At 48.1% G+C, this 16,956-nt stretch overlaps 2 protein-coding genes across 6 annotated transcripts in view; both read left to right on the top strand.

The window, feature by feature from the left end:
* The window catches only part of LOC100136000 (VHSV-induced protein), a 109,204-nt gene that overhangs the window by 85,085 nt on the left and 7,163 nt on the right, over positions 1 to 16,956 (top strand).
* The window catches only part of LOC118947085 (E3 ubiquitin/ISG15 ligase TRIM25-like), a 71,054-nt gene continuing 60,720 nt past the window's right edge, over positions 6,623 to 16,956 (top strand). The window contains exons 1-3 of one of the 5 annotated variants that reach the window (XM_036972207.1): positions 6,623 to 7,261; positions 7,691 to 7,786; positions 10,931 to 10,990. In XM_036972207.1, coding sequence (XP_036828102.1) covers positions 6,680 to 7,261; positions 7,691 to 7,786; positions 10,931 to 10,945 — 693 coding nt within the window. In that variant the 5' untranslated portion in view covers positions 6,623 to 6,679 and the 3' untranslated portion in view covers positions 10,946 to 10,990. Of the gene's footprint in view, positions 7,262 to 7,690; positions 7,787 to 9,081; positions 9,105 to 9,157; positions 9,219 to 10,930; positions 10,991 to 16,956 lie in introns of those variants that run through there. The other 4 variants (XM_036972206.1, XM_036972208.1, XM_036972205.1 and 1 more) reach the window with 4 other exon arrangements.

The following is a 16,956-nucleotide window of genomic DNA, read 5'->3' as shown; positions in this document are numbered from 1 at the left end:
AGTGGTCTGATGTTGTTGTTGTATTGACCATGTTGTCCTCTGTTCTTATTTCCCTCAGTGGTCTGTTGTTGTTGTTGTTTTGACCATGTTGTCCTCTGTTCTTATTTCCCTCAGTGGTCTGTTGTTGTTGTTGTATTGACCATGTTGTCCTCTGTTCTTATTTCCCCCAGTGGTGTTGTTGTTGTTGTTGTTGTTGTTGTTGTTGTTGTTGTATTGACCATGTTGTCCTCTGTTCTTATTTCCCTCAGTGGTCTGTTGTTGTTGTTGTTTTGACCATGTTGTCCTCTGTTCTTATTTCCCTCAGTGGTCTGTTGTTGTTGTTGTATTGACCATGTTGTCCTCTGTTCTTATTTCCCTCAGTGGTCTGGTGTTGTTGTTGTTGTTTTGACCATGTTGTCCTCTGTTCTTATGTCCCCCAGTGGTGTTGTTGTTGTTGTTGTTGTTGTTGTTGTTGTTGTTTTGACCATGTTGTCCTCTGTTCTTATGTCCCCCAGTGGTGTTGTTGTTGTTGTTGTTGTTGTTGGTGTTGTTGTTGTTGTTGTTGTTGTTTTGACCATGTTGTCCTCTGTTCTTATTTCCCCCAGTGGTCTTGTTGTTGTTGTTGTTGTTGTATTGACCATGTTGTCCTCTGTTGAGCCGCTCTGCTCTGACCTCCCTAGAAACACTGGTAGGAGGCAGCCTCAGCAATGGCAACAGACCCAGAAACAGGTGAGGAATGGATGAGGGGAGACGACACACAGAGAGATGCACACACACACACACACACACGTGGTACAGTACTGTACTACAACAAGCAGGCTTAAACATCCCCTCTCCAAACACACACACACACACACACACACACACACACACACACACACACACACACACACACACACACACACACACACACACACACACACACACACACACACACAAACACACACACACACACACAGATGTGGTAAAGTACTGTACTACAACAAGCAGGCTTAGCATCCCCTCTCCACACACACACACACACACACACACACACAGACGTGGTAAAGTACCTTACTCCAACAAGCAGGCTTAGCATCCCCTCTCCACACACACACACACACAGACAGACGTGGTACAGTACTGTACCACAACAAGCAGGCTTAGCATCCCCTCTCCACACACACACACACACACACACACACACACACACACACACACACACACACACACACACACACACACACACACACACACACACACACACACACACACACACACACACACACACACACACACACACACACACACACACACGTGGTACAGTGGTACACACACACACACGTGGTACACGTGGTACACACACGTGGTACAGTGGTACACGTGGTACTCCAACAAGCAGGCTTAGCATCCCCTCTCCACACACACACACACACACACACACACACACACACACACACACACACACACACACACACACACACACACACACACACACACACACAGAGAGATGTGGTAAAGTACTGTACTACAACAAGCAGGCTTAGCATCCCCTCTCCAAACACACACACACATACACACACTTTACGTATTAACGCAAGGCTCCATGGGAAATGAAATTATAGCACTATTAGATCAGCCCCCCTTTTGAGAACATGTTTGAAGTTGACGACCAGTCTTCAACTACCATAAGACAGTCAGATCTTCTACCTTCCATCCTGACTGGGATTTACATGTAGTCATTTAGCAGACGCTCTTATCCAGAGACTTACAGGAGCAATTAGGGTTAAGTTCCTTGCTAAAGGGCACACCGGCAGATTTTTCACCTTGTGGGCTGATTTATAGTAGAGGGTAGGTTAGTCAGATGAATCATTGATGTGACTGAGGGGGAGTAGACAGACATTCCTTACTGCTGCAGATCTTAGCCTGAGTCCCAGTCTATTTGTGTCATCATGCCAACTCCTTGTCACTCATGGTGATGCCAAATGTTTGGCTTGACAATGACATCAATAGAGTTGGCGAGGACACAAATCTATGACCAGGCAACAGACACCTAGGATAATTTCTGTAGTCAACTCACACTGCACCAAAAACACACACACTAACACACTACCTGTATGTCCCCTCTGCCTAGGATCAGTAACCCACACTAACCCACTACCTGTATGTCCCCTCTGTCTAGGATCAGTAACCCACACTAACCCACTACCTGTAGGTCTCCTCTGTCTAGGATCAGTAACCCACACTAACCCACTTCCTGTATGTCCCCTCTGTCTAGGATCAGTAACCCACACTAACCCACTACCTGTAGGTCTCCTCTGTCTAGGATCAGTAACCCACACTAACCCACTTCCTGTAGGTCTCCTCTGTCTAGGATCAATAACCCACTACCTGTAGGTCTCCTCTGTCTAGGATCAGTAACCCACACTAACCCACTACCATCTATGTCTCCTCTGTCTAGGATCAGTAACCCACACTAACCCACTACCTGTAGGTCTCCTCTGTCTAGGATCAGTAACCCACTACCTGTATGTCTCCTCTGTCTAGGATCAGTAACCCACTACCTGTATGTCTCCTCTGTCTAGGATCAGTAACCCACTACCTGTAGGTCCCCTCTGTCTAGGATCAGTAACCCACTACCTGTATGTCTCCTCTGTCTAGGATCAGTAACCCACACTAACCCACTACCTGTAGGTCTCCTCTGTCTAGGATCAGTAACCCACTACCTGTATGTCTCCTCTGTCTAGGATCAGTAACCCACACTAACCCACTACCTGCATGTCTCCTCTGTCTAGGATCAGTAACCCACACTAACCCACTACCTGTGTGTCTACTCTGTCTAGGTTCAGTAACCCACTACCTGTATGTCTCCTCTGTCTAGGATCAGTAACCCACTACCTGTATGTCTCCTCTGTCTAGGATCAGTAACCCACACTAACCCACTACCTGTATGTCTCCTCTGTCTAGGATCAGTAACCCACTACCTGTATGTCTCCTCTGTCTAGGATCAGTAACCCACTACCTGTATGTCTCCTCTGTCTAGGATCAGTAACCCACGACCTGTAGGTCTCCTCTGTCTAGGATCAGTAACCAACACTAACCCACTACCTGTAGGCCTCCTCTGTCTAGGATCAGTAACCCACTACCTGTATGTCTCCTCTGTCTAGGATCAGTAACCCACACTAACCCACTACCTGTGTGTCTCCTCTGTCTAGGATCAGTAACCCACTACCTGTATGTCTCCTCTGTCTAGGATCAGTAACCCACTACCTGTAGGTCCCCTCTGTCTAGGATCAGTAACCCACTACCTGTATGTCTCTTCTGTCTAGGATCAGTAACCCACACTAACCCATTACCTGTATGTCTCCTCTGTCTAGGATCAGTAACCCACACTAACCCACTACCTGTAGGTCCCCTCTGTCTAGGATCAGTTTCCCACTACCTGTATGTCTCCTCTGTCTAGGATCAGTAACCCACTCTAACCCATTACCTGTATGTCTCCTCTGTCTAGGATCAGTAACCCACACTAACCCACTACCATCTATGTCTCCTCTGTCTACGATCAGTAACCCACACTAACCCACTACCTGTAGGCCTCCTCTGTCTAGGATCAGTAACCCACACTAACCCACTACCTGGATGTCTCCTCTGTCTAGGATCAGTAACCCACACTAACCCACTACCTGTAGGCCTCCTCTGTCTAGGATCAGTAACCCACTACCTGTATGTCTCCTCTGTCTAGGATCAGTAACCCACGACCTGTAGGTCTCCTCTGTCTAGGATCAGTAACCAACACTAACCCACTACCTGTAGGCCTCCTCTGTCTAGGATCAGTAACCCACTACCTGTATGTCTCCTCTGTCTAGGATCAGTAACCCACACTAACCCACTACCTGTGTGTCTCCTCTGTCTAGGATCAGTAACCCACTACCTGTATGTCTCCTCTGTCTAGGATCAGTAACCCACTACCTGTAGGTCCCCTCTGTCTAGGATCAGTAACCCACTACCTGTATGTCTCCTCTGTCTAGGATCAGTAACCCACACTAACCCACTACCTGGATGTCTCCTCTGTCTAGGATCAGTAACCCACACTAACCCACTACCTGTAGGCCTCCTCTGTCTAGGATCAGTAACCCACTACCTGTATGTCTCCTCTGTCTAGGATCAGTAACCCACGACCTGTAGGTCTCCTCTGTCTAGGATCAGTAACCAACACTAACCCACTACCTGTAGGCCTCCTCTGTCTAGGATCAGTAACCCACTACCTGTATGTCTCCTCTGTCTAGGATCAGTAACCCACACTAACCCACTACCTGTGTGTCTCCTCTGTCTAGGATCAGTAACCCACTACCTGTATGTCTCCTCTGTCTAGGATCAGTAACCCACTACCTGTAGGTCCCCTCTGTCTAGGATCAGTAACCCACTACCTGTATGTCTCCTCTGTCTAGGATCAGTAACCCACACTAACCCATTACCTGTATGTCTCCTCTGTCTAGGATCAGTAACCCACACTAACCCACTACCTGTAGGTCCCCTCTGTCTAGGATCAGTTTCCCACTACCTGTATGTCTCCTCTGTCTAGGATCAGTAACCCACTCTAACCCATTACCTGTATGTCTCCTCTGTCTAGGATCAGTAACCCACACTAACCCACTACCATCTATGTCTCCTCTGTCTACGATCAGTAACCCACACTAACCCACTACCTGTAGGCCTCCTCTGTCTAGGATCAGTAACCCACACTAACCCACTACCTGTATGTCTCCTCTGTCTAGGATCAGTAACCCACTACCTGTATGTCTCCTCTGTCTAGGATAAGTAACCCACACTAACCCACTACCTGGATGTCTCCTCTGGGCAGGATCAGTAACCCACACTAACCCACTACCTGTATGTCTCCTCTGTCTAGGATCACTAACCCACACTAACCCACACCTGTATGTCTCCTCTGTCTAGGATCAGTAACCCACTACCTGTATGTCTCCTCTGTCTAGGATCAGTAACCCACTACCTGTATGCCTCCTCTGTCTAGGATCAGTAACCCACACTAACCCACTACCTGTATGTCTCCTCTGTCAATCTGTTTTCTACCCAGAGAATGATGCATAGTTATTAGCTCGTAAGTTTCTACTGAAACAAACTGCCTTTGTGTACCTCAGGAATGCGGCCAAGTGCTGTTTGGGTGTGACCACTGTAAGTGACATGTCCTGTTTTTTGGTATCTGCAAAGGATCCAGCTGGGTGGAGACATGCCAGAGAACAGAAACTAGCTGGAGCAGCAGCACCTAAATATCATCAGAAAAGAGTCATGAAACTGGTGGTTATCACTGTCTGCACTCTATGCCTCCACCCATGTCTTCACACAGCTGCTACCTGCCATGTAGCCAAAGAGGTTGTACTTTTCTAGAAAAGATGAGACCCAACAGTGTTTGTTGAACTTTAGACTCTGCACTGTTGAGTGATGGTCAACTGATCCAGATTTGATCTGATAATAAAGTTGCTGTTTGAATAATCTAGTCTCTCTCCCTATTGGTTAGAATCTCCATGACAGGCCTCCCGAGTTGTCGGTGTCCTAAGGCACTGTATCTTACTGCTGTGCCACTAGAGATCCTGGTTTGAGTCCAAACTCTGTTGACCCAGTAGACCCATGGGGCGGTCCACATTTTGCCCAGCGTTGTCTGGGTTTGGGGAGTGTTTGGCCGGCAGGGATGTCCTTGTGCCAATGTGCACGAGCGACTCCTGTGGCGGGCCGGGCGCAGTGCACGCTGACACAGTCGCCGGGTGTACAGTGCACGCTGACACGGTCGCCGGGTGTACAGTGCACGCTGACACGGTCGCCAGTGTTTCCTCCGACACATTGGTGCTTCCGGGTTAAGAGGGCATTGTGTCAAGAAGCAGTGCGGCTTGGTTGGGTTGCGTTTCGGGAGGACGCAAGGCTCTCGACCTTTGCCTCTCGAGTCCTTATGGATGGTTCAGCGATGGGACGAGATTGTAACTACCAATTGGAAACTAGGAAAAAGGGGTAGAAAAATACAACTATTTCGGATTTTAAATAAAAAATACAAAATACATTGGAGAGCAGTTCAGCCCAGTGTAATTCAAACGACAAAATACTCAGAAGTAATTCACATATATGTTTCAAATACATATAACATAAATACTGACCACCTCTGTCTACTACCCAACACACTGTCACACTTCCTTTCAAAGAAACCACACCCCCTCTACATACAGAGAACCCAGTCCAATAGGAAACCAGTCCCCCGCTACATACAGGGAACACAGTCCAGAAGGAAGCCACTCCCCCTCTACATACAGAGAACCCAGTCCAGTAGGAAGCCACTCCCCCTCTACATACAGAGAACACAGTCCAGAAGGAAGCCACTCCCCCTCTACATACAGAGAACCCAGTCCAATAGGAAACCACTCCCCCGCTACATACAGGGAACCCAGTCCAGAAGGAAGCCACTCCCCCTCTACATACAGAGAACCCAGTCCAGTAGGAAGCCACTCCCCCTCTACATACAGAGAACCCAGTCCAGGAGGAAGCCACTCCCCCTCTACATACAGAGAACCCAGTCCAGTAGGAAGCCACTCCCCCTCTACATACAGAGAACCCAGTCCAATAGGAAGCCACTCCCTGTCCTCTGGTGTAGAGTTCCATGAAAAAGAAAGTAATCTTTCACACTGCCACTGCTTAACCTACGGGAGAGAGCACCAAAATGGCAGAGAATCAGGAACTGTTCTGTTGCTCCATCTGTCTGGATCTACTGAAGGATCCGGTGACTACTGCCTGTGGACACAGTTACTGTATGGGCTGTATTAAAGAAAGCTGGGATCAGGATGATCTGAAAGGTGTCTACAGCTGTCCACAGTGCAGACAGACCTTTATCCCAAGGCCTGTACTGAACAGGAGCACTGTGCTGACTGAAGTGGTGAAGAAACTGAAGAAGACAGGACTCCAGGCTGCTCCCCCTCCTGCTCTGTGCTATGCTGGACCTGGAGATGTGGTGTGTGATGTCTGCACTGGGACCAGAAAGCAGAAAGCCCTCATGTCCTGTCTGGTGTGTCTGGCCTCTTACTGTGAGACTCACCTCCAATCTCACTATGAATCTCCTGCTTTGAAGAAGCACAAGCTGGTCAAAGCCACGGCACAACTACAGGAGAAGATCTGCTCTCATCATGACAAACTGCTGGAGGTTTACTGTCGTACCGATCAGCAGTGTATCTGTTATCTGTGTACAATGGATGAACATAAAGGCCATGATACAGTGTCAGCTGCAGCACAGAGGACTGAGAAACAGGTAAGACCAGAACAACTTGTTGGTGACTGTCTGATAAACAAAGAATTAAAGATACAGTAGGAACTAAATCTGTTTGAATATGAGATCATTATATTATATACAATATGAAATGGATCCACAATTATGAACACAAACCTTGAGTATATAGATATGTTGACCCAGATTCTCCAAATGTATCTCCATTTTCTAAAGTCAAACACTATTATCATTCTGAATGGCCTTTTATGAGTCCAAAGTTCAGTCTCAACCCATTGATACATGTAGGCCTACCATAAAAACTATAATCATTCACATAGCAACATAATATAATATTGTAAAGGGACTTCCTCAGGATTGTAGACCTTCCTCTCTATGGGTCCTATGTCACATTACTATTGATCTACTGGACTAATAAAGCTTGATAGCTCATTGAAGAGTGATTCTCCACAGAGGCAGCTGGGGATGAGTCAGCAGAAGGTCCAGCAGAGATTCCAGGAGAGAGAGAAGGAGCTGAAGGAGCTCCAACAGGCTGTGGAGTCTTTCAAGGTGAGTATTGTTGACCAGAGGAGACACAGCATTTCACTTCTCTCCTCCAGTCAGAGAGAGAGAGAGAGAGAGGGGCCCCTAATCCAATCCCACTGACCCCACTGTTGGGAACAGGCTGTCTGGACCCCTTTCGGAGAATAGACTGGTTCATGTAACTGACTGGGCTGCCTCATCACATAACCATGAGTAACCATGACTGACTCATGTCCCCTATACATTAATATGGAACTGTCTCTCTCTCAATTGAATTAAATTCATAGGGCTTTATTGGCATGGAAATATATGTTTACATTGCTAAAGCAAGTGAAATAGACAATAAACAAAAGTGAAATAAACAATCAGAAATTAACAGTAAACATTACACTTGGAAGTGATTTGGGGGATGGGGGAGGGTCTATTGGAAGTTAGTAGGACTCTTTTATTTTCTCAGAAGTACTGAGTTAGGTAGGAGGATTTAGAGTGGTGTAAACCGTGATTGAACACACTCCAGCACAGTAGGTGGCGCCATGCACCTTTAACGTTGGTTTGAGGACCTCCATTATATCATAGAAGAAGAAGTTGGTCTGTGAGGGTTTTGTTGTTCCTGAGGAGGGCTACTATTCTTTTTATTTTTATTTTCAAGTATTTTCTGAAATTATTAAAGCAAAAGCTAAAGCTTCCCTAAACAATTCAATATATCAGTCAATATATTTTCTCTGTGATTTATTTTCTCTCCGTCAACCGTTCCATCGCATCTTAACCGTCTTACCGGGGGGGCACTAGGACCCGGGGGAGGCTGCTGCTGCAGAGGCTGCTGCACCGCTCGTGACTGTCAGTCCTCCTTGTAGCTCATTGGTTAAGTTGTGGCTCGAGACTGTTAACAGTTAACGGACAGGAAACGGCTCTGAAAGGACACATTCATGTCGAGGCAGTGATGTGAATGTGTGGTAAGTTAGAATAGAGAGAGAGAGAGAGTTTTCACTACTATAGACTTTGGTCATAATCAAAGCTTTGTTAACCAATAGGTTTTTATGTGAGACTGCCTGTAAGTTACAGTGTAACAGACGTTACTAAAGGTAACGGTGTCTTTTAAATTCGACATAAGTTATGTGGCGATGATATCTAGTTAACGTTGTATTTAATGTAGTATAATGACCTGACTAGATCATAAAGGAACAATTGTCCAGACAGAGGATTGAGTTACGAATTGACGGTTTATTAGCAACTTTACACAGGCTACTGTTTGGCCTTAGCTCACGCCAAATAAATGAAAGATACCCCACAAGCCAATCGGGACCTTCTCTTGTGAAGCCCAGACGTAAGAGAGAGAACAAAGGCTAAACCTTAACTTCCAATGCCCCGCCCCCTCCACGCCACTCCGCCAACCACCAGGATGCCCGGCATCAGAACATCCCAGGCATTCCTGTGATTGGCAGATAGCAGGTTGATTGGCATGTCGGACCCCGCGAACACTGGGAACTGGTAAGTACAACACAACCACCTACTAGCCGAACACATAACACACAGCTGTCTGTGCGGGTCGCTACAGTAGTTTTACTATCTGTGCCAGGCTATAAATGACACAGATAATATCTAGTTAACGTTGTATTTAATGTAGTTTTACTATCTGTGCCAGGCTATAAATGACACAGATAATATCTAGTTAACATTGTATTTAATGTAGTTGTACTATCTGCCAGGCTATAAATGACACAGATAATATCTAGTTAACGTTGTATTTCAAATCAAATCAAATCAAATTTTATTTGTCACATACACATGGTTAGCAGATGTTAATGCGAGTGTAGCGAAATGCTTGTGCTTCTAGTTCTGACAATGCAGTAATAACAAGTAATCTAACTAACAATTCCAAAACTACTGTCTTGTACACAGTGTAAGGGGATAAAGAATATGTACATAAGGATATATGAATAAGTGATGGTACAGAGCAGCATAGGCAATATACAGTAGATGGTATCGAGTACAGTATATACATATGAGATGAGTATGTAAACAAAGTGGCATAGTTTAAAGTGGCTAGTGATACATGTATTACATAAGGATACAGTCGATGATATAGAGTACAGTATATACGTATGCATATGAGATGAATAATGTAGGGTAAGTAACATTATATAAGGTAGCATTGTTTAAAGTGGCTAGTGATATATTTACATAATTTCCCATCAATTCCCATTATTAAAGTGGCTGGAGTTGAGTCAGTGTCAGTGTGTTGGCAGCAGCCACTCAATGTTAGTGGTGGCTGTTTAACAGTCTGATGGCCTTGAGATAGAAGCTGTTTTTCAGTCTCTCGGTCCCAGCTTTGATGCACCTGTACTGACCTCGCCTTCTGGATGATAGCGGGGTGAACAGGCAGTGGCTCGGGTGGTTGATGTCCTTGATGATCTTTATGGCCTTCCTGTGACATCGGGTGGTGTAGGTGTCCTGGAGGGCAGGTAGTTTGCCCCCGGTGATGCGTTGTGCAGACCTCACTACCCTCTGGAGAGCCTTACGGTTGAGGGCGGTGCAGTTGCCATACCAGGCGGTGATACAGCCCGCCAGGATGCTCTCGATTGTGCATCTGTAGAAGTTTGTGAGTGCTTTTGGTGACAAGCCGAATTTCTTCAGCCTCCTGAGGTTGAAGAGGCGCTGCTGCGCCTTCTTCACGATGCTGTCTGTGTGAGTGGACCAATTCAGTTTGTCTGTGATGTGTATGCCGAGGAACTTAAAACTTGCTACCCTCTCCACTACTGTTCCATCGATGTGGATAGGGGGGAATTCCCTCTGCTGTTTCCTGAAGTCCACAATCATCTCCTTAGTTTTGTTGACGTTGAGTGTGAGGTTATTTTCCTGACACCACACTCCGAGGGCCCTCACCTCCTCCCTGTAGGCCGTCTCGTCGTTGTTGGTAATCAAGCCTACCACTGTTGTGTCGTCCGCAAACTTGATGATTGAGTTGGAGGCGTGCGTGGCCACGCAGTCGTGGGTGAACAGGGAGTACAGGAGAGGGCTCAGAACGCACCCTTGTGGGGCCCCAGTGTTGAGGATCAGCGGGGAGGAGATGTTGTTGCCTACCCTCACCACCTGGGGGCGGCCCTCATTTAATGTAGTTTTCGGGAGGAGAGTAGAGCAGGACCAAGAGGTGTTCTGTACCTGTCTGTCCAGGAGGGAGGAGAGTAGAGCAGGACCAAGAGGTGTTCTGTACCTGTCTGTCCAGGAGGGAGGAGAGTAGAGCAGGACCAAGAGGTGTTCTGTACCTGTCTGTCCAGGAGGGAGGAGAGTAGAGCAGGACCAAGAGGTGTTCTGTACCTGTCTGTCCAGGAGGGGGGGGGGGGGGGAGTAGAGCAGGACAAAGAGGTGTTCTGTACCTGTCTGTCCAGGAGGGAGGAGATTAGAGCAGGACCAAGAGGTGTTCTGTACCTGTCTGTCCAGGAGGGAGGAGAGTAGAGCAGGACCAAGAGGTGTTCTGTCCCTGTCTGTCCAGGAGGGAGGAGAGTAGAGCAGGACCAAGAGGTGTTCTGTACCTGTCTGTCCAGGAGGGAGGAGAGTAGAGCAGGACCAAGAGGTGTTCTGTACCTGTCTGTTTAGGAGGGAGGACAAGGCCTGGTGGACCTGGAGAGCAGGGTGGCAGAGGTCTGACTCAATGAGGTGTAGAGAGACTGAACCTACTGTCTCCCTCTGTCTCTTTCTCTCCCTCTCTCTCTGTTTCTGTCTCTCTGTCTCTATGTCTCTCTCTCTCTCTCTCTCTCTCTCTCTGTCTCTCTGTCTCTGTCTCTGTCTCTGTCTCTGTCTCTCTCTCTCTCTCTCTCTCTCTCTCTCTCCAGCGCTCTGCACAGTCAGCAGTGGAGGACAGTGATCAGATCTTTACTGAGCTGATCCGCTCCATTGAGAGAAGGAGCTCTGAGGTGAAGGAGCTGATCAGAGCCCAAGAGAAGGCTCAAGTGAGTCAAGCTGAAGGACTCCTGGAGCAACTGAAGCAGGAGATAGCTGAGCTGAGGAAGAGAAGCACTGAGCTGGAGCAGCTCTCACACACAGAGGATCACATCCATTTCCTCCAGGTAACTAAACTGTCTTGTTACATGTGATATGAAATTAACTTCATGTGAAACTATTCATCTCAATCATTATGTTGTCCTGTCTCTCTGTCCGTCCGTCCGTCCCTCTCTCTGTCTGTCTCTCTCTCTGTCCGTCCCTCTCTCTCTCTGTCCGTCCCTCTCTCTGTCAGTCCCTCTCTCTGTCCGTCCCTCTCTCTCTCTGTCCGTCCCTCTCTCTCTCTCTCTCTCTTTCCTTCCCTCTCTCTCTCTCTTTCCGTCTCTCTCTCTCTCTCTCTCCAGAGTTATCAGTCTCTCTCTCTCTCTCCAGAGTTATCAGTCTCTCTCTCTCTCTCCAGAGTTATCAGTCTCTCTCTCTCTCTCTCTCTCTCAATTCAATTCAATTCAATTCAAGGGCTTTATTGGCATGGGAAACATGTGTTAACATTGCCAAAGCAAGTGAGGTAGACAACATACAAAGTGAATATATAAAGTGAAAAACAACAAAAATTAACAGTAAACATTACACATACAGAGGTTTCAAAACAGTAAAGACATTACAAATGTCATATTATATATATATACAGTGTTTTAACAATGTACAAATGGTTAAAGGACACAAGATAAAATAAATAAGCATAAATATGGGTTGTATTTACAATGGTGTGTGTTCTTCACTGGTTGCCCTTTTCTCGTGGCAACAGGTCACAAATCTTGCTGCTGTGATGGCACACTGTGGAATTTCACCCAGTAGATATGGGTGGTTTTCAAATTTGGATTTGTTTTCGAATTCTTTGTGGATCTGTGTAATCGGAGGGAAATATGTCTCTCTAATATGGTCATACATTGGGCAGGAGGTTAGGAAGTGCAGCTCAGTTTCCACCTCATTTTGTGGGCAGTGAGCACATAGCCTGTCTTCTCTTGAGAGCCATGTCTGCCTACGGCGGCCTTTCTCAATAGCAAGGCTATGCTCACTGAGTCTGTACATAGTCAAAGCTTTCCTTAATTTTGGGTCAGTCACAGTGGTCAGGTATTCTGCCGCTGTGTACTCTCTGTTTAGGGCCAAATAGCATTCTAGTTTGCTCTGTTTTTTTGTTAATTCTTTCCAATGTGTCAAGTAATTATCTTTTTGTTTTCTCATGATTTGGTTGGGTCTAATTGTGCTGTTGTCCTGGGGCTGTCATGTACTGTCATGTTGTCTTGTCTCTGTCCTTTCCCTTCACCCTGTCTCCCTCTGCTGGTCGTTGTTATGTTACCTTTTCTCCCCCTCTTTTCCCCAGCTGTGCCTTGTCTCCTCCTAATTACCCATTCACCCCGTTCCCCACCTGTTTCCCTTTTTCCCTCTGATTAGGTCCCTATATCTCTCTCTGTTTCTGCTCCTGTCCTTGTCGGATTCTTGTTTGTTTGTTTGTGTCATTCATGCCTGAACCAGACCATCGTCGTGTTACTGTAACCTTGTCCTGTCCTGTCGGAATCTGCCTGTCCGTCTGAGCCTACGTTTTGTTTTCGTCATTAAAGTAACTCTGTTTTGTTAATTCGCTTTTGGGTCCTCATTCACGCACCTTAACAGAAGAATCCGACCAAGAATGGACCCAGCGACTTCGGATCCTCTCCACTCAGCCGTCGAGATCCAGGGAGCGATGCTAGGCAGACACGAGCAGGAATTGTCTGCTGCTCGACATGCCGTTGAGACCCTGGCCACCCAAGTCTCCAACCTCACAGAACAGGTTCACCATCTCCGCCTCGATCCACCGGCCACTTCCAGGGCTTTCGAATCTCCGGAGCCCAGAATCAATAACCCGCCGTGTTACTCTGGGGAGCCCACTGAATGCCGCTCGTTCCTCACCCAGTGTGATATTGTGTTTTCTCTCCAGCCCAACACTTACGCCAGGAGCACTGCTCGTGTCGCCTACGTCATATCTCTCCTTACTGGACGGGCTCGTGAGTGGGGCACGGCAATCTGGGAGGCAAGGGCTGAGTGTACTAACCAGTATCAGGACTTTAAGGAGGAGATGATACGGGTTTTTGATCGATCTGTTTTTGGGGAGGAGGCTTCCAGGGCCCTGTCTTCCCTATGTCAAGGCAATCGATCCATAACAGACTACTCTATTGAGTTTCGCACTCTTGCTGCCTCCAGTGGCTGGAACGAGCCGGCTTTGCTCGCTCGTCTTCTGGAGGGTCTCCGCGCAGAGGTAAAGGATGAGATTCTCTCCCGGGAGGTTCCTTCCAGCGTGGATTCCTTGATTGAACTCGCTATTCGCATTGAGCGACGGGTTGATCTTCGTCACCGAGCTCGTGGAAAGGAGCTCGCGTTCTCCGTTGCCCCCCTCTCCGCATCACTACCATCTTCCTCTGCCGGCTCGGGAGCTGAGCCTATGCAGCTGGGAGGTATCCGCATCTCGACTAAGGAGAGGGAACGGAGAATCACCAACCGCCTCTGTCTCTATTGCGGTTCTGCTGGTCATTTTGTCACTTCATGTCCAGTAAAAGCCAGAGCTCATCAGTAAGCGGAGGGCTACTGGTGAGCGCTACTACTCCTGTCTCTCCTTCAAGATCCTGCACTACCTTGTCGGTCCATCTACGCTGGACCGGTTCGTCAGCTTCCTGCAGTGCCTTAATAGACTCTGGGGCGGAGGGCTGTTTTATGGACGAGACCTGGGCTCGGGAACATGACATTCCTCTCAGACAGTTAAGGGAGTCCACGGCCTTGTTCGCCCTGGATGGTAGTCCTCTCCCCAGGATTCAGCGTGAGACGCTACCTTTAACCCTCACTGTTTCTGGTAATCATAGCGAAACCATTTCTTTTTTGATTTTTCGTTCACCTTTTACACCTGTTGTTTTGGGCCATCCCTGGCTAGTTTGTCATAATCCTTCCATTAATTGGTCTAGTAATTCTATCCTCTCCTGGAACGTCTCTTGTCATGTGAAATGTTTAATGTCTGCTATCCCTCCTGTTTCCTCTGTCTCTTCTTCACAGGAGGAGCCTGGTGATTTGACAGGGGTGCCGGAGGAATATCACGATCTGCGCACGGTGTTCAGTCGGTCCAGGGCCACCTCTCTTCCTCCACACCGGTCGTATGATTGTAGTATTGATCTCCTTCCGGGAACCACTCCCCCCCGGGGTAGACTATACTCTCTGTCGGCTCCCGAACGTAAGGCTCTCGAGGATTATTTGTCTGTAGCTCTTGACGCCGGTACCATAGTCCCCTCCTCCTCTCCCGCCGGAGCGGGGTTTTTTTTTGTCAAGAAGAAGGACGGGTCTCTGCGCCCCTGCATAGATTATCGAGGGCTGAATGACATAACAGTTAAGAATCGTTATCCGCTTCCTCTTATGTCTTCAGCCTTCGAGATCCTGCAGGGAGCCAGGTTTTTCACTAAGTTGGACCTTCGTAACGCTTACCATCTCGTGCGCATCAGGGAGGGGGACGAGTGGAAGACGGCGTTTAACACTCCGTTAGGGCACTTTGAATACCGGGTTCTTCCTTTCGGCCTCGCTAACGCTCCAGCTGTCTTTCAGGCATTAGTCAATGATGTCCTGAGAGACATGCTGAACATCTTTGTTTTCGTTTACCTTGACGATATCCTGATTTTTTCACCGTCACTCCAGATTCATCTTCAGCACGTTCAACGTGTCCTCCAGCGCCTTTTAGAGAATTGTCTTTTTGTGAAGGCTGAGAAGTGCACTTTTCATGCCTCCTCCGTCACATTTCTCGGTTCTGTTATTTCCGCTGAAGGCATTAAGATGGATCCCGCTAAGGTCCAAGCTGTCATTGATTGGCCCGCTCCTAAGTCACGCGTCGAGCTGCAGCGCTTTCTCGGCTTCGCGAACTTCTATCGTCGTTTCATCCGTAATTTCGGTCAGGTGGCAGCTCCTCTCACAGCCCTTACTTCTGTCAAGACGTGCTTTAAGTGGTCCGTTTCCGCCCAGGGAGCTTTTGATCTCCTCAAGAATCGTTTTACATCCGCTCCTATCCTTGTTACACCTGACGTCTCTAGACAGTTCGTTGTCGAGGTTGACGCGTCAGAGGTGGGCGTGGGAGCCATTCTTTCTCAGCGCTCCCTCTCTGACGACAAGGTCCACCCATGCGCGTATTTTTCTCATCGCCTGTCCCCGTCGGAACGTAACTATGATGTGGGTAACCGCGAACTGCTCGCCATCCGGTTAGCCCTAGGCGAATGGCGACAGTGGTTGGAGGGGGCGACCGTTCCTTTTGTCGTTTGGACTGACCATAGGAACCTTGAGTACATCCGTTCTGCCAAACGTCTTAATGCGCGTCAGGCGCGTTGGGCGCTGTTTTTCGCTCGTTTCGAGTTCGTGATTTCTTATCGTCCGGGCTCTAAGAACACCAAGCCTGATGCTTTATCTCGTCTCTTCAGTTCTTCAGTAGCCTCCACTGACCCCGAGGGGATTCTCCCTGAGGGGCGTGTTGTCGGGTTGACTGTCTGGGGAATTGAGAGGCAGGTAAAGCAAGCGCTCACTCACACTCCGTCGCCGCGCGCTTGTCCTAGGAACCTTCTTTTCGTTCCCGTTCCTACTCGTCTGGCCGTTCTTCAGTGGGCTCACTCTGCCAAGTTAGCCGGCCACCCTGGCGTTCGGGGTACGCTTGCTTCCATTCGCCAGCGTTTTTGGTGGCCCACCCGGGAGCATGACACGCGTCGTTTCGTGGCTGCTTGTTCGGTCTGCGCGCAGACTAAGTCCGGTAACTCCCCTCCTGCCGGCCGTCTCAGGCCGCTTCCCATTCCCTCTCGACCGTGGTCTCACATCGCCTTAGATTTTGTCACCGGACTGCCTTCGTCAGCGGGGAAGACTGTTATTCTTACGGTTGTCGATAGGTTCTCTAAGGCGGCTCATTTCATTCCCCTTGCTAAGCTTCCTTCTGCTAAAGAGACGGCACAAATCATCATCGAGAATGTTTTCAGAATTCATGGCCTTCCGTCAGACGTCGTTTCGGACAGAGGTCCGCAATTCACGTCTCAATTTTGGAGGGAGTTTTGCCGTTTGATTGGGGCTTCCGTCAGTCTCTCTTCCGGCTTTCACCCCCAGTCTAACGGTCAAGCAGAACGGGCCAATCAGACTATTGGTCGCATCTTACGCAGTCTTTCTTTTCGCAACCCTGCGTCTTGGTCAGAACAGCTCCCCTGGGCAGAATACGCCCACAA

Source organism: Oncorhynchus mykiss, unplaced genomic scaffold (assembly GCF_013265735.2).
Source record: "Oncorhynchus mykiss isolate Arlee unplaced genomic scaffold, USDA_OmykA_1.1 un_scaffold_121, whole genome shotgun sequence".
NCBI classification, from domain to species: domain Eukaryota; kingdom Metazoa; phylum Chordata; class Actinopteri; order Salmoniformes; family Salmonidae; genus Oncorhynchus; species Oncorhynchus mykiss.
This window is presented reverse-complemented; position numbering and strand designations above follow the sequence as displayed.